General features: G+C 43.8%; 2 protein-coding genes across 3 annotated transcripts in view; one reads left to right on the forward strand and one right to left on the reverse strand.

The window, feature by feature from the left end:
• Positions 1–14,968, reverse strand: part of NBN (nibrin) — a 132,246-nt gene extending 117,278 nt beyond the window's left edge. Inside the window, exon 1 of one of the 2 annotated variants that reach the window (XM_073631927.1) lies at positions 14,830–14,968. Coding sequence is in view for 1 of the 2 variants with exons in the window: in XM_073631926.1 (XP_073488027.1) it covers positions 11,969–12,002 (34 nt within the window). In the remaining variant the exon portion in view is untranslated. Of the gene's footprint in view, positions 1–11,968; positions 12,107–14,829 lie in introns of those variants that run through there. The other variant, XM_073631926.1, reaches the window with a different exon arrangement.
• Positions 14,969–14,988: 20 nt separating this feature from the next.
• Positions 14,989–18,349, forward strand: part of DECR1 (2,4-dienoyl-CoA reductase 1) — a 156,562-nt gene continuing 153,201 nt past the window's right edge. The window contains exon 1 of the mRNA XM_073631928.1: positions 14,989–15,205. Coding sequence (XP_073488029.1) covers positions 15,134–15,205 — 72 coding nt within the window. The 5' untranslated portion in view covers positions 14,989–15,133. The remainder of the gene's footprint in view (positions 15,206–18,349) is intronic.

Genomic DNA, 18,349 nt, shown 5'->3' on the forward strand with positions numbered 1-18,349 from the left:
GCTGGAATCCTTCCATTGTTGAACTTGCTTCAATCCCTATCTTTCAGAGACTTTTTCTTTTATCAATATTATTTACACACTTATATGTATTTATATGTGTTATTTGATATTACCACACTCAGTGATCTATAGGTTAAGTTTTTGGCCTAATATATATATATTTTTTGTTTACTTTGATTAGCACGACTATACTATTTTTATTACTTCTGTGTACATGATTATATCTCACGTTTGTGTCGCTGCTTTTTTCCTCACAGTTTTTTCATATTTATAATTAGCGTGGCATGCCACTTCCATTTATAATGTAAACTTACCATCATTAGAACAATAATCTCTAATGAATACTAAGGGCAAGTGCAGATAAATCCTATGTTGGACTATATAGCATGGGGCAGTATATAGTAGGGACCCATTTTTGAGCACATTATCATTCAGAGTTGCTAAACAGATGACCCATAAGGTGACCCTCGGCTCTCTCCTCTGCCCAGCTGACAGCTAAAGTGGGAAGGACTGTGCACTGCCGCTGACAGAGGAGGGAAGGAGAGAGATCCAGGAGTCACGTGAGCACCAGGAGACGCTCTGATATAAGGTATAATCAGCATCTTTTTTATACAGCACAGGGACACATAGCATTATATAACAGAGGGGATGGCATGCTTATATTATAGATATGGTTGCACCAGGAGGGGAGGCTCGTGGACGGAGCTGGCAGGCAGGGAGGGGAGGGGGGAGTACACAGGAGAGCAGAGCTGAGGATGACAGAGGCACGTAAACTGACCACAGTGACAGGGCTCAGCAGCCATGATATACCATGGTCAGTTTACAGGGGGGGTATACCCAGGCAGAATCAGCCAGGTTTTTTAGGTGATACAGGGGGCCAAGTTACAGAACACAAGCACTGTGCTGTATAACAGGCTTTAAGGGAACCAGATCCACTTTTTTTTTTTTAGGGTAACAAACACTTAAAAAGGCAAATTGACCCCGTATCAATCTGGCACACTACAGTGAAAGCTGAACTACTTTATATCATATTCTATATGAAGTACATGGCTGGACATCAGCATCACTAGCTGTCTATGGATTTAAGACCCTTGCTCATGTCGTGGATCTATTTTATGTGGAAACACTGCTATTTATTTAGTAGACTAACATTAGGTACTATTCAGCTAAAAGATCCATTATTAATCATCACTCCTTGTAAACTGTTCAACTAACACTAGCTCCCCATCTAGTTTAAACTGCTGCTATATTTTTATTGACGATAGCATTTGTGTGGATGGTGTTGTGTGCCTCTAAGCCCGGGCAATGTTTTTTTTCTGCATTTGACAACACTGTCATTTGTTTTTTTTAATCAGCGAATGGCGATTTTATGTTTTTTTGTAACCAATAAAATTACCATAGAAAAAAAAAAAAGACACAACACCTGAAATGCTCAGATGCAGTATACACGAGAGGCAGGGGAGTGGGGGGGGAGGCGTGCACCGAAAATGTCATGGGTAGCCCCCCCGCGCTTCTGAAATAGGGCAAAAGATATATGAAATGCCCAAATAAACATCAGATCAAGTTCTAGGCATAGATGCGGCCTACATGCAGAAGCAAGGGGAAAGAGGGTTGGGGGATACTCACATAAATCTCCATGGGTGACCCCCCTCCCTCTAAAATAGGGCAAAGACATTTAAAATGATCAAACATCAGATCTAGCCCTAGATATAGATGCAGCCTGCAGGGAGGAAGGGGGTTGGGGGATGTGAGCCTTAAATTCCACAGGTGACTACTCCACTATCCTCACTCTAAAAAAGGGCAAAAGACATGTGAAATGCCAGAAAAAACATCAGATCTAGCACTAGACATAGATATTGTCAGAATAACTCTGCCAATCACAACACAGTTGAGCATACATTATTTGCATTTTGTAGAGTAGAGTAGGGACTGGCCAGAGAGTGATTACTTTGACGCAGTTGGCCGACAAACATACATTGAAAAGCATGTGAACCAAAAATCTCTGTTTTTATGCAGAGTTTGGTAGAAATATGTAAGGGTGTATAGCTTTTTTAGTGTCAATTGTCATTTTATTTGCTTCGGAGATCACTGAAAATTCAGAGAAAAAAAAAAAAAAAATTAAGATTGAAAATTGTAGTTTTGTTGTCTCAAGTCTTCCTTTTATCCAGATCAATGTATAGCTTGTAGTGATTAGTGTATAACTAAAGGCAAAACTTTTTTTTTATTTCTTTCAATAGAGGGGAGAGGGATTAGAACCCCACCCAGGTTCTTAGTGCTGTCTATGCCCCCATTAGGGAGAGTCATCTTCTCTATTTGTTTTGTTTACTGTTATCACCAAAAGTGAAAATAAAGCCCAATTTTTGGGTTGTCGCCAGAACTGGACTACAGGGGAAATCTTCCAAAGGGGACCCTAGTTCTGGCAACAACCAGAGATTCCCTCACTTTGGAGGGATTTCCTCCCACTTCCTGTTTTGGCAATAGGACATGTAGTGAAGGAAAATCTCCCCAGCGAGGACACAGATGAAAAAATAAAATAAAATGGAGAATTTATAAACAGAAAATCATTAGTCAAAACAAACGTTTTTCGTTTATCACTACTTTACAATTATGCCAGCAATTTAAAGGGGCCGAGTCATACACGGCTTCTATGGATGCCGAATGAATGACTCAGGAGCGCGCCCGCAAGGTAACACCTCGGGAGAGCGCTTCTCCCAGGGGGTTATCTAATGCGGGGAGGAGCCATGAGAGCCACCGAGGGACCCCAGAAGAGGATGTTCAGGGCCACTCTGTGCAAAACGAGCTGCACAGTGGAGGTAAGTATGACATGTTTGTTATTTATAAAAAAAAAAAAAAAAATGGAAGCTTTAGTTTCACTTTAACATAACAGATACAAAAAAAAAAGCCAAAAGCTCCTAAACTTAAGTTTAGAAGCTGTAGTGTACATGAGCCCTAAAACATTAAAGAGATCCTCCCACCAACTTAAAGTGATTGTAAAGTATCTTTTTTTTTTAAATAACAAACATGTTATACTTACCTCCTCTGTGCAGTTGGTTTTGCACAAAGCAGTCTGGAGCCTCCGATTCTAGGGTCCCTCTTTGCTGCTCCTAGCTCCTCCCTCCTCATGAGTGCCCCCACAGTGAGCAGCACTGAGCCGAGTCACAGCTCTTTGTGTCCATTTAGACACGGAGCCCTGACCCGGCCCCACCCCCTCTCTCCCCTGATTGGCTGACTGAATTTGATTGAAAGCCGTGGGAGCCAATGGCTCTGCTGCTTTGACTCAGCCAATGAGGATGAGTGTCTCAGATGGCTTAGACATTCGTGGACATCCATGGACAGAGGTAAGTATTAGGAGCGCTGGGGAGGCTGCTACACACAGAAGGTTTTTTTTATCTTAACCACTTACGGACCACCCGTCGCAGTTTTACGTCGGCTGTTTGAAGAGGAATATCGTTACGGGAGCAGCTAGCTGCCATAACCCCGGTATCCTCTTCTAAGGCGGGCGGACTGCTACAAGATAAAAGTGGTCTCTGCGGCGGATTCGCCGCAAGATCACTTTTATCGGTGGTGGGAGAGGGCCCCCCCTCCCGTCGCGATCCGGTGCCCTCCGTCTCTTACCGGAGCCGTCGGCAGTGGCAGAGGCGATTGCGTCCTGTATTCTGTCAGGTATGGAGACGAGTGAGGGGAAGATGGCCCCCACCCGACTCCATACAATTGCTGGGCGGAAGCGACGTCAAAACGTCACTTCCGCCCACAGCTCTTAAAGGGCCATTTTTTTTTAAATGACAATTTAAAAAATTTTTTTTTTATTGCATTTACAGTGGGGACAGAAAGTATTCAGACCCCCTTAAATTTTTCACTCTTTGTTATATTGCAGCCATTTGCTAAAATCACTTAAGTTCATTTTTTTTCCTCATTAATGTACACACAGCACCCCATATTGACAGAAAAACACAGAATTGTTGACATTTTTGCAGATTTATTAAAAAAGAAAAACTGAAATGGCTGGGCCATTAAAAAAATTTAAAATGCGCCCGTCCAGACGAGCTCGCGTGCAGAAATGAACGCATTTGTGAGTAGCGCACACATATGAAACCGGTGTTCAAACCACACATGTGAGGTATCGTCGTGATCAGTAGAGCATCTCCACACCCCTGAAGGACTAGACATATATACCGAAACGTGTTGGGTGTAAGGAGAATTTGCTACATGCTATTCATAGCACTGTATATGTATTGTATGGATTAATGTCTCGTTGCAACTGCTTTTAATGTATTTTCAATAAAATTTATGTAGTTTTTTTATATACTCCTGTATACTGCCTTACTACTTTGAGTGCCTTAAAAGTCCACTTAGGGGAATCTTTCCGCATTTCTTGATACATTTATCGGATGTGGCACTCCCCCTCTTCTACATAGGTTGGCTTTCTATTCCTCTTTTGTCTCGATCAGTAGAGCAAGAGCAATAATTCTAGCCCTAGACCTCCTCTGTAACTCAAAACATGCAACCTGTAGAATTTTTTAAACGTCGCCTATGGAGATTTTTAAGGGTAAAAGTTTGTCGCCATTCCAGGAGCGGCCGCAATTGTGAAGCGTGACATGTTGGGTATCAATTTACTCGGCGTAACATTATCTTTCACAATATCAAAAAAAATAAATTGGGCTAACTTTACTGTTGTCTTATTTAATTCAAAAAAGTGTATTTTTTCCAAAAAAAGTGCATATGTAAGACCGCTGCGCAAATAAAGTATGACAGAAAGTATTGCAATGACCGCCATTTTATTCTCTAGGGTGTTAGAAAAAAAAATGTATAATGTTTGGGGGTTCTAAGTAATTTTCTAGCAAAAAAAAAAAATGTTTTTAACTTGTAAACAACAAATCTCAGAAAGAGGCTCGGTCCTTAAGTGGTTAATGCATAGAATGCATTAAGATAAAAAAAAACCTTCTGCCTCTAAAACTCCTTTAACCACTTCCCTACCCGTGTATAGGCATATGACGTCCACAGACACACAGATCCACGTCCTGTAAGCTCAGAGGAGACCGATCTGTGTTCCCAGAACAGCGGAACACTGATCGGCCTCCTCCCCTTGTGCCCCTCCTCCCCCTACAGTTAGAAGCATTCCCTAGGAAACACATTTAACCCCTCCCCGCCCCCTAGTGGTTAACCCCTTCACTGCCTGTCACATTTACACAGTAATCAATGCAATTTTATAGCATTGATCGCTGTATAAATGTGAATGGTCCCAAAAATGTGTCAAAAGTGTCCGATGTGTCCGCCATAATGTCGCAGACACGAAAAAAAAAAAAAAAATTGCGATTGCCGCTATTACTAGTAAAAAAAAAAAAAAAAAAAAAAATGGCATAAATCTATCCCGTATTTTATAGACGCTATAACTTTTGCGCAAACCAATCAATATACGCTTATTGCGATTTTTTTTACCAAAAATATGTAGAAGAATACGTATCGGCTGAAACTGAGGAAAAATTTTTTTTTTTTTTTTTTTAAATTGGGATATTTATTATAGCAAAAAGTAAAATATATTGTGTTTTTTTTCAAAATTGACGCTTTTGTTTATAGCGCAAAAAAAAAAAAAACGCAGAGGTGATCAAATACCACCAAAAGAAAGCTCTATTTGTGGGGAAAAAAGGACATCAATTTTGTTTGGGTACAACGTCGCACGACCGCGCAATTGTCGTTTAAAGTGCGACAGTGCTGAAAACTAAAAATTGGTTTGGGAAGGAAGGGGGTGAAAATGCCCGGTATTGAACCAGTTAAAGTGGAACTAAACCCTCTTATCGTTTTAAGCCAAGGAAGCTGCCATCTTGGCCTCTGTTTATTTTTCAACTGCCATGATGCTGCACGTGATCAGTTATGACACAAGCCATTTGATGGTTTGACAGTTTGGTTGAGAGCACAACCAATGTGACAGTTACATTACTGGCACATGCCAGGAATATAACAGTTTTTTTTAAACTGTTAAATCAATGGGTTTAGTTCTACTTTAAGACCCCTTTCACATTGAGCCGCCCTGGGTGTCAGCGGGAAAGCGCCGCTAATTTTAGCGCCATTTTAGCGGTGCTATTCAGCCGCTAGCGGGGCGGTTTTAACCCCCGTTAGCGGCCGAAAAGGGGTTAAATCTGCCTGGAAAAACAGCGCTGCAGCGGCGCTTTGCCGGCGGTATGGCAGCGCTGCCCCGTTGTTTTCAATGGGCAGGAGCGGTGTATTCACCGCTGCAAAGAAGCTGCTGGCAGGACATTTTGTGACGCCCTGCCAGCGCAGGTGTTTTTCAGGCGCTACAGCACTAAAAATAGCGCCTGAGAAAAGCCTCAGCTGCAAATCCAGTGTGAAAGCCGAGTGCTTTCACACTGGATTTGCAGCTGAGGCTTTTCTCAGGTGCTATTTTTAGTGCTGTAGCGCCTGAAAAACACCTCAGTATGAAAGGGGTCTAAAGCAGGAAAGTCTCCACTATGATGGATCTAAGGAGACAGCTTATCTTGATGCAATAGGGACATCCACCATAACGGTCAGGTTTTTAAAAGAGAAGCACTGAGAAATCAGCGGTGTTTGATCGTTCAGCTCCCAGTCTTAGACCCGGTCGTGGACAGATGCAGAATCGGATCGATGCTGCACCCACCTAGGCAAGTGAGATTTCTTAAAGAAAAAGGAAAAAAAAAAAGTCAAACTTCTTTTAACCCCTTCCCGCCCGCCATATAGCAGAATGACAGCCGGAAAATGGTTTCATTATCCCGACTGGGTGTCATATGACGTCCAGCTGGATAAGCCGTGATCGCGCATTCGCGCATCGCAACAATCGTTGGTGTGGTGTGTCGATCTGACACACCACATCTCCGATCTAGGCTCTTTACCATGTGATCAGCTGTGTCCAATCACAGTGTAAACAGGAAAATGCATTTATCGCCTTTTCCCCCACTCGCACTGACAGACACGAGTAGGAGAGCCGATCGGCTGCTCTCCTGACAGGAGGGTCTGCGCTGATAGATTATCAGTGCATCCCCCCCCAGAGTATGCCCACCCATGACCACCAAGGATGCCAATCAATGCCCATCAGTAATGCCTGCCAGTGCCGCCCATCAGTGAAGGAGAAAACGTACTCATTTACAAAATTTTATAACAGAAACCAGAAACACTTTTTTTTTCTTTCAATATTTGTAGTCTTTTTTTAATTTGTTTAGCAAAAAATAAAAACCCCAGGAGGTGATCAAATACCACCAAAAGAAAGCTCTATTTGTGGGAACTAAATGATAAAAACCTTGTTTGGCTACAGTGTTGCACGACCGCGCAAATGTCATTTAAAATGCGACAGCACTGAAAGCTGAAAATTGACCTGGGCAGGAACGGGGGAAAGTGTTCTGTATTGAAGTGTTTAAAGTCCACGTTAGGAGGACTCACCCCCTCATAATGTCCAGATTGCTGTTATCGCTGAAAGTGAAAGAGAATCTCAAAATTTAGGTCGTCACTAGCACAGGAACAGCAAGAACAAACCTTCTAATACGGACACCAGTTCTGGAGACCCTGGTGTCTATCAGGAATTTCCTAACTTTGGAGGGATTTCCTTGTACTTCCTGTTATGGCTATGGGACAGGAAGTGAAGGGAAATCTCCCCAATGGGGCACAGATGGCTCAATTGTGAAAAATTAATCCAAAACGAAAAATGTTTTGCCATTAGTTCTACTTGAAGTGTAACTAAACCCAGGACCCTACACTCACTATATCTGGTCTCTCACAGTACACAGAACATGGAAATGCAATTTTAGTAAATATAAACTGCTAAATACCTTTTATCATCAGCAGTATATAGCAGTCTGGTGACTTCTATCAGTGTCTGGTTAAAGCTTATAGGAAGAGTTTTCATTCGCCTTTGACTGTCCTATTAAGCTGCGTGACCCCTGACCCTCTGTCTGGACAATGCTGATCACATGCACCCCTCCCAAAATAAAAAAAAAAAAAACTCTCTAGCAATGCACACCAAACTGAGCATGTGCAGAGTGTGACTGCAAGGCTCTGTACTGCCAGGAGATGGATTGGGGACAATGGATGAAGGGGAGGATCAGAGAAGACAGAATCAAATAGCCTTTTTACACAATGCGCAAGATTAACCCCTTTGGTCCCATAGTGAGTATAACACGCATGCTTTACTGCATATACACACTGATTTTACTTTTGTGGGTTTAGTAACACTTTAACAGCAAGGCACTGCAGTAATGTTTCACACTTCCAGCCTTGCCAAACTCCAAACTAACATCTAAGCTAACCCAACTAGTTCAAGTATATCTACATCCATAATTTAGATAGGGAAATGGTGAGATCAGGTTTATACTCCTGTGTCGCTGCTGCTGGAGAGAATGATTCTGTTCACTTGTTCCGGTGACCAATCTCAGGGGTTTTATCCCTTCCATACTCTCAACAAAGCTAGAACAAAGGGTTAACTTTTGAGAATTTGAAACACAAATAAAGGCAAAATGTAAAAGAGGATAGAGTCAGTGGCAAGGTGTTAGAACCCATCAGGTTTTTCTTGTTGTCTGTGTCCCCATTATGGAGATTCACACTGTCCTGATCACCAGTGTCACTGGGGATGATAATGGTAAATCCAAAATTCTGAGTTGCCACCAGAAGAGGAATACACTTGTTCTTGTGACAACTGTATAATGGGGACTTCCCTCACATTGAAAAGATATCCTCTCACTTCCAGTTAAGTCTAAAGGACAGGACATGAAGGGAAATGTCCCTAATGAGGCACAGATGGCACAAAAAAAAAACTGACAGTGGCTTTAACCCTTTCTTATTCCAAAATGCCTTCAAATATACTTTATACTTTGCAAGGACATGTTTGTAAAGGAAGTACAAATTTATACATCCTGTGTAGATAAGCGATAAAAGCAAAAACTTAGAAGTGAATGTGTAAATCAATAAAGTGGAACTCCGGGTTATTTTTTTCAGCTTCCCCATCTTCTGTGCTAAAGAAGTAGGGCCAAATGTTTTTTGGCCCTTCTGCTATGCATTACAGGAGTGCAGGGCTAAAGCATGCTGTTGGACGATGTCCCTCAGCCAGTCCAGATGCTGGATTGATAAAGTTGGGATCCACCCAGATGCCTGGACTGGCAGCTGGCCCAGCCTCTTAGCGAGCCACAGGAAGACTTGCCAGCTGCTCCCACCCCCTCCACAGCCCAGTGCTCCAGTGAGTGCTGGAGGGGCAGAACAGTCACCAGCTCTCTGCAGGCTTAAGTCTGAGAACTGAGCAATTAGCAGTCTTTGATCGCTCAGTTCTCGGTATAAAGCTGGCAGGAGACAGCTGCAGCATCGGATCGATACCACAGCCATCTAGGTGAGTATAATTTTATTATTAGAGAAGGGGATTCCAAGTACTACTTGCTCTCACCATGCTCCAGTGCTGGCTCTTTGGGCAGAATGACAGTCCTGTCTTTCATATGTCCCCAGTGGGTGTCTCATCATGCAGGCCGGGCTCACAGTGCTCTAGGACTGAGTGGAGTGAACACGTCATTATGAAAACGCAGTTCTGTCCAAAAAAAATGCCCCCCACTTTGTGGGCACAAGAAGAAGAAGCTACTGTGAGCTCACTGGACTGGCTAGAAGACTGCAGGAAAAAGTTTTTTTTTTTTTTTTTTTTTTTTTTTTTTTAAAATACTGGGGGGCAGGAGGGGTTTAAATGCCTGGAGGTACATTTTAAAATATTCTGAACTGCAATAAACAAGTACACAATGTTTAAAATAGAACTAAAGGCAAAAACCTTTTCCTGGTGCATCCATGGGAGCTAAGGATGAGCTCCGGCGTGTTCGCATGCTGAACGTGCCGAGCCCGCCAGGAAGTCGGCACAGCGCAGTGCTAATCACAGGTAGGGAGACATTTCCCGATCTCTGCAGCCGCACATCGGGAAATGTCTCACTGATTGTGATTAGCGCTGCACCGTGCCGACTTCCTGGCGGGCTCGGCACGTTCAGCATGCGAACACGCCAGAGCTCATCCTTAATGGGAGCATACTAGTGATAAGCTCTGCCTTGAACTCCTCCCCTCAGGACAATGAATTTTATAAAAGAAGGACCCCCCAATCATTCTTCTGATCTTCTTGGCTCCTGACTCAAGCGCTCTTCATGAGCTGGATATCTCCGGTTTTAGACTCTACCACCTTCAGGCTACAGCCTTCTTTAGAAAGTCAGTTAAACTATTCATAATCCCTTGAAGCAAAAACAAGGGCAAGGAAGCCTCCTCAAGAACAACTGGATTTTGGATAGTCAAGCTGATCCATAAAGCGTACAGGGCTAATGGTTTGGGTCCTCCTCCTTCGGTCAGAGCACATTCAACCAGATCAGTTTCATAATCTTAGGCTGCAAGGGCAAACGTCCCACTTAAAACAATTTGCAGAGCAGCACCGTGGTCTTCCCAACACACATTTATGTGGCACTACAGGGTACATCCAGGAGCACTCACTTCAGTGGAGTTTGGAAGAAGGACAATTGAATTGGCCTTTGTTTTCTAAGCATTACCCACCCTTTTCAGCTAGTTATATATCACTAGTATGCTGCCATGGATGCAGCAGGAAAACAGAAACTTACCAAAACATATTTACCATAATTTACCTATCCTGGTGCATATCCATAACAGCATACATACCCACCCTCTGTATTCTAAACTTTTCTTTTATAATATGTACTGCCCTGAAGGGAGGAGTTCAAGGCAGAGCTCATCACTAGAATATTATGTTTTACTCCTGCACTACCACATAAAGTGCAAACTGTGATCTGAACAGCTGCTGACACTGAATAGTTTATCCGTAACTAACGGCGATGTATTAATAAAGGTGTAGAATGCTGCCATGGATTTCCACCAGGAAAGGAAAATTACGGTAAGTATAATATAGGGGGTTGATCGATACTGATTTTTCAGCCGCCTTTCAGGCCGATAGCAGGTGCCAATATTCTATACATCACCGTCACCTGCCACCAGATGCAGTATGTCACTTGCCACCCAGATGCAGCATGTCACTACTTAGGCTACTTCTGGCAGCCTCTCGCCAGCGGGTAAACTTCCACATGCGGGCGGTGAGAGATGACGTAACCATCTCTCTGCTCGCCCGTGGCTACAGCTCTGTCAAGCGCAGCCTTCGGAGCCCTGCTGTAGGGGCAGAACATCGGTGATGTGAGGTGGGCAGTGAGAGATGATGTCATCTTTCTGCTGCCCGCCCCACCCCTGACAGAGACTGCAGCGAGTGCCGTGCGGGGACAGGGGGGAGGAGGTCTGACCAATATCAGTAAGTTTCTGGCCATTATTGATTATTTAAAAAATGTGAATATTGGTCCCAATAATCGGTCGACCTCTACGATACAACTTTTTTCCCCCCATTTTGGATGGCGTAAGGACAGGGTCATAACCCTCAGCAGATTTGTGTTTTTACAATCTTTGTCTCATTGGTGAGATTTCCTTTCACTTCCTGTCCCTTAGCCACAGCAGGAAATTACTCCAAAGTGAATGAATCCCAGGTGTCCCCATTAGAAGATTTCCCTTCTATTCCTGTTCTGGTAACAACCCAAAAACTTGGGATTTTCTTTCACTTTCAGTGATAATTGTAAACAGGACAATAGAGGGGGGGGGGGTCTTCCTAATAAGGGCACAGGCAGAATTAAAACCAGACAGGGGCTCTAAACTGTTCCACTCCATCCCAAACTACAGAAGTTTTGCTATACATTAAAGTGTACATGTGTGCCATGCAGAGTGATGGCAGAGGGTTCGTCTAATATCATCAGAGAAATGTTTTCTAATTCACCAGACATGGCACAGCCCTGCCACCAGAGAACTGGTGTTACCCACAGAGCTGAGCAGGACAGGTACACTGGAATCACGCTGTGAGAGCTCCTCTGCACATGAACGAGTACAGACTGTGCTTTACAAACACTCTGACTACTCAATGTAACGACATGCTTCTCCTGACAACAGTTACCTCCTCCTTCACTCTCCCTCTCCAACTTCCACATGTCTGCTTCCTTCTCCTCTGTATTTGCTGGCGCGAAATCATGACGTCACCTAGCAGCCCATCCATGTGTACATGGCTCCCTCTCTGTGGAATATTGGACCACAGCGCCATCTAGTGACCGAAGCTGTAAGCGCGCTTGCAGTACACTCCATTATTTTTGAAAGGAAAGAGACAGAGGGAGAGAAAGAGAGAGGAGAGAGAGAAAAAAATAGATAGAATGGAGAGGAGAGGGAGAGAGAGAGAGAGGGAGGGAGAGAGGGAGAGAGAGGGGGGGAGAGGGAGGGAGAAGAGAGAGAGCGGGGAGGAGGAGCGAGAGAGAGAGAAAAGAGAGAGAGAAAAGAGAGAGGGGGAGGAAGAGAGAGAGAAGAGAGGAGAGAAGAGAGAGAGGGGGAGGAAGAGCGAGCGAGAAAGAGAAGAGAGGGAGAGCAAGAGAGAGAGAGAGAGGGAGGGAGAAGAGAGGGAGGGAGAAGAGAGAGAGAGAGGGAGGAAGAAGAGAGGAGAGAGAGAAGGGAGGAAAGAAAAGTTTGAATTTGAATCCTGCTCTATACAAATATAAAATCTGATAAGCAGTAACATTTGCTCGGCTTTTGTATGTGTGAACACCAGAAAGACTGAGTTGTATGTTCGAAGCTTCTGAGCTGTTTCCAGCGAGTATCCATTGTGAAAATAAGAGCTGACCTCACTTTCAAATGTAAGATTCACGTATTCTGGAAAACTGCAGTACACCAAAATCCCATTATGTCATATTTATTCCAAAAGAACTTTATTTATTTGAAAACAAATCCTTTATTATTTCCTCCATTGAGGGAATGCAAAGTGCTCCCTGAATAGTACCCTGCCGAGTGAGTGACCTCCTTCCGGGGGCATCAGCCAGGTATGATATAGAGAGTTACATTGGTCCAAGCCACACCAATGTAACTACGTAAAAGCTTGCATTACATTCTATGAATTGACCACTTGCCAACCGTACTATAGCCAAATGATGGTTACAGTGCAGTCATCCAATTCTGCCGTCACCCCAGATCTCCATAAAAAGTACCTGTCACTGCCTATTGCTGTCACAAGGGTTGTTTACATTCCATGTAACAGCAATAAAGGTGATTAAAAAAAAAAATTAAAAAAATAATATTTATATTTTAGCAAAAAAATGGTTCTTATATTGTGTTTGTGTGCTTCAAAAATTCAGTAAAATTTATTTTTTTCCCCACATAATTGTGAAGTGGAAGAGAAATGATAAAATGGTTTTCAACATTTATTTACGAATAAATATGTGAAAAGTGTAGCGTGTATTTGTATTCAGCCCCCTTTACTCTGATACCCCTAACTGAAATCTATTGGAACCAATTGCCTTTAGAAGTCACCCATTTAGTAAATCCACCTGTGTGTAATTTAATCTCAGTATACAGCTGTTCTGTGAAGCACTCAGAGGTTTGTTAGAGAACCTTAGTGAACAAATGCACCAGACCCCAGTACAGTGAAAAAAAAATAAAAGAAAAAAAAAAAAGCATCTGGAAACGCATCAGAACATGATAAAAACGTGTTAAAACATGCATGCAAAAACGCATCCGGAACAGATCTGGAGTGGCGTGAACCAGCCCTGAAAAAAAACAGGGAAAAAGAATAAAGAAAACATCTGGAATGCATTGTAATTGTATTAAAAATGCATCAAAAACGTATTAAAAACGTGCATGCAGATGAATCAGAAATGCATTTTTGTGGTTTCCATTTTTTCCTTTATATTTACCAAAACCATATAATGAGGTCAGACCTAAACACTTTTTTTTTGTTGTTGCCATCTGTGTCCCATTGGGGAAATGTCCCTTCACTTCCTGTGCTATAGCCAAAACAGGAAGTGAGAGGAGATCCCCACAATGTAAGGGAGACCCTGGTTGTCATAGAACTAGTGACCCTGTTGGAAGATCTCCATTTTGTTCTGGTGACTAAAGACGGGCTCAGGCGTGTTTACAATTCCATGTGCCCGCGCTAGAGTTGCCACCTCATCCCTTTAAACCCAAACACATATGAATTACACAGGTTCTGAGGCTAATTAAATGCAGATAAGGCACCAAGTGAGTTTAATTACCACCTTAATCAGCCACAGAACCTGTGTAATTAATATGTGTTCGGGTTTAAAGGGATGAGGTGGCAACCATAGCCCGCGCCCGCCAGGGAGATGACACTGCGAGGCGCTAATCACATGTAGTGAGATATTTCCTGATCCGCGGCTGCACAGATCGGGAAATGTCTCACTGCCTGTGATTAGCGCTGCGGAGTGTCAGCTTCCTGGCGGGCACATGGAATTGTAAACACGCCTGAGCTCATCCTTACTGGTGACCACTCAAAATGTGGCATACGTGTAGACCAAAATAAACGGAGCTCAAAGAAGGTGAATAATAAAGTTAAAGTCAACAATGATGAATATGTTTATGTGTGATTCAGACATTTATGCATAGCTCCCAACTATTCCTGATTTCGAGGGACTGTCCCTCATTCCGAACAATGCCCCCCTGTCCTTCTTTTCTCCTCATTTTGGTCTGATCTATATAGTTGTATATAAAATGCACTTTTTAGCTATCAAAAAGTGTTTTCCAGCGCTAAACCTTTCATCTGATTTCTAAATTGCTGCATTTCTAAATTCCAAAAGCCAATATAAAGGAATAGTAGTGGGAAAAAAGCCCTTGTGGGGTTAACCAATCTTGTTTTTTTTTTTTTTTTTTGTAAAATTCTCCTTTAAGGGGTGTGTCCTATGCCTGCCTACTTTTTGCTGATAGGTTTCCCTCATTCCCATCTCAAAAAGTTGGGAGGTATGATTTATGTATGATGATAACCTGGGCTCTGCCTGTGTCCTCCTCTGCACTGTTTCTTGAGGCAGATTCAATGTTGTTTCTCAGTTCCCACCAGAGCACCGCGATTGGTTACACACACAGCTCACGTGTGTGGAATCAGCCAATAGAATCACACCCTGAACACCAGCCAGGCGTTCCGTCGCTCTCCGTCAATCATAAACAGGGTACCTCGTCACGTGACCGAACTGGAGAGCTCTCAGCGAGTCCGGTCAAAGTTCTGCGCGAGAAAGTCAGTGTGAATAAAGTTGTGTGCCTTTGTATCACCTCTACACTGAGTAGCGGAGGGATGGCGGCGCTGGTGTGTGTGCTGGGCCGGAGGGCTCTCCTGAGGACGGGGGGAGCGCCATGCGGGCTCAGGGTAAGATTTCCCAACTGTCTGTGAGCTCAACCACACTCTGTGCAAGGAACAGCGCTGCACGCTGGAGGCGCATTTACTCTGTCACATGACTGAGTTCTGTCCAATAGGCGGAGACCTGGAGGTAATGGGCAGCTGTCATTGTGCAGAGTTCCCCTGGGGGGGAGTTTATAGTGCCTAGAAAGCCTGAACGTTTTCTTACCTTGATACGTTCCTTGCCTTAAGGTAAACCATGTTTAGGTGTCCCCCATCCCCCCTTATACTTACCTCAGTCCTCACTGCTTCCAGCACTGTGCACATTTGTAGTCACACCCTCTCCTCGCCATTGGCTCCCGCTACTGTCAGTCAAATCCCATGTGGAGGGGACAGGACCTTGCTGCCTGTGTCTATAGAGACAGGCAGTGCGGCTCAGGATCTAACGTGGTTGAACCACCATAGGAAGCAGTTTGACATACTGGTACACCGAGAAGAGGAGGAGCCTGGATCGCTGGCGGCAAAACCATTGTAAATGAGGTCAGTTGAACCACTTGCTGACCAGCTGCCGCCGATATACAGGGCAGGGTGGGTCTATTGCGTGAATCGCCGTACCGGTATGGCGGTTCGTTTTAGAGAGATAGTGAGGGCGCGGCCAGCAGCCGCGATGTCTGCTTACTACCCGCGATCACTCCACAGAGAGGCAGAATGGGGATCTGTCAATGTAAACAAACAGGTCCCCGTTCTGACAAGGGAGTAGAGAGATCGCCTGTTCCTAGTGATCAGGAACACCGATATCTCTGTACTCCCTGTCAGTCCCATCCCCCCGCAGTTAGAAACACCTCCCTAGGACACATTTAACCCCTTGATCGCCCCCCTAGTGTTAACCCCTTCCCTGCCATTTACATTTATACAGTAATCGGTGCATTTTTATAGCACTGATTGTTGTATAAATGTCAATGGTCCCAAAAAAGTGTCAAGTGTCTGATCTGCCCGCCGCAATGTTGCAGTCCTAAATGGCTGGTCACCGCCATACATATCCTAGAATACTTAGCCTAAACTGATGAAGAATTTGATACTATAGTAAAAAATATATATTTTTTTCAAAATTGTTGGTCTTTTTTTGGTTTATAGCGCCAAAAATCATCGTGACCGCTGGCCACGCGCATCGGCACCCCTGCAGTGCAGCAGGTGCATCTGCACACCTGCTATCCCGCTTAAAGGGACTGACGTACAGCTACGACGGTTCGCAGGATTGTGCCGACCTGCCACAGTATAATGATGGCGGCTGGTCGGCAAGCGGTTAAAGATTTAAAAAAACTAAACAGTAAAGTTAGCCCAATATTTTTTATTTTTTTTGTATAATGTGAAAGATGATGATGTGCCATGAGAATTTGTGATTCTCATTTTAGCCAGAATCGTGCAGCTCTACTATTGCCCCACTTTTCTGGCATTATTCCCTCTTTCTTACCAATTTGTTACTGGGCATTTTAACCCCCTTCCTGCCCAGGCCAATTTTCAGCACTGTCACTTTTTGAATAACAATTGCGCAGTCATGCTACACTGTACCTGTATGAAATTTTTTTTTTTTTTTTCATTTTTTTTTTCCACACAAATCAAGATTTTTTTTTTAAACTTTTTTCTTAGTTTGTTATAAAATTAAAAAGAAATATTTTATTGCAAACAAGTAATTTTTCGTCTTCACTGATGTGCGCTTATCAGGTGGCACTGGTAGGTGGCACTGATGATTGGGCACTGGTGGGCATTGATAAGTGGCACTGGTTAGCAGCAGTGGGTGTCCGTGTGTGGGACCGATGTCCCGTTTACAAAAGCCAGTAATCTGCTTTTTTTTTTTTTTTTTTTATTCTCCTGACGCTGACAGCGCGAGTAGATAAAAAAAGGCTTCTGTTTATATCACGTGATTGGCTGTCATTGGCTGACAGCTGATTATGTGGTAAAAGTGAAGGATTGGCCCCTTACCCCGATCAGCTGAGTCTTATTGACTCACTGATCACAGAGAGTGCAGCCCGTGCCCCGTAGGGGGAGTGCAGGCAGCTCATGCGTGGGTGGATGTACATGAATGCCCTCCGGCCCACACTGTAGCCGTCTTTCGGCTATAGCTTGAGCAGGAAGAGGTTAATGTGTTGGGTCAAGTTTAGGAAGCATTTGGAACATTTTAGGCACTGGCAGGGACTCATGCTCCTAATTCAGGTACAGTAAAATCTCAGATTGCGAGTAATGCGGTTTACAAGCGTTTCGCAATACAAGCAGTTATTTTTTTTAAAATCCTGACTTGGTTTGCGAGCGTTGCTTGGCAAGACGAGCAGGATTCAAGCCTCTGGGGTGTGCAGTACCGCATTTGGCCATAGGTGCGGGGGCGACACTCTGAGACACTTGGAAACACTCTGTTGCAGAGTGTCTCCAGCGTCCGCCCCCCCCCCCCCCCACCTCTGACCACATGCGGTACTGCATAGACTACTACTGTAGTTCTAAAATGCGCCACTTGACACCGTGTGATACCATGCCTGTGCCAAATAAACCGCTGATAAATCGCATCTTACAAAAGTGGAGCTCGTTCAGACCAACTCTGTTTTGGTGTACAGAGAGATATCCTGGCGCAGACAGATTTTGAGAACGTAATGCCCATGCGTTCTAAAAGTGGCTCAACATGAGCCAAATTTAGGTTGTTCTAGACCATTACATGAACTTGGTGCACGCTGCGCCACTTTTAGAACACCTGCTAGACCCTTTCGCAAAATCTGTCTGCCCCATTGTAGAGATATATCATAAGCAATTACAAATTTTATAACATTCTCCCTGCAATTCATAAAGATTGGCACAGACCGATTTTGCAAAAGTGTCTAGCAGGTGTTCTAAAAGTGGCGCAGCGTGCTCCGTGTTCATGTACTTGTCTAGAACTTGTACCTAAATTTGGCTCATGCTGCGTTCCTTTTAGAATGCATGTGAGACATTTTGGGGGAGATTTACTAAAGTCAGTCTGCACCAGGGTCTCTTGCCATATGCCAAAACAAAGTTGGCCTGTATACCCGCATATGTAAAAATAAAACAACCCTGTAAGGCAAAGGCATTATCAAATACTTCAGAATGAGGTCCCCGTATCGCAGCCCGGTCCACGTCGAGCGAGCTGACATTTTGCCCTCTGCGTTTCTTCCG

This window comes from Aquarana catesbeiana, linkage group LG05 (genome assembly GCF_042186555.1).
Source record: "Aquarana catesbeiana isolate 2022-GZ linkage group LG05, ASM4218655v1, whole genome shotgun sequence".
Classification (NCBI taxonomy): Eukaryota; Metazoa; Chordata; class Amphibia; order Anura; family Ranidae; genus Aquarana; species Aquarana catesbeiana.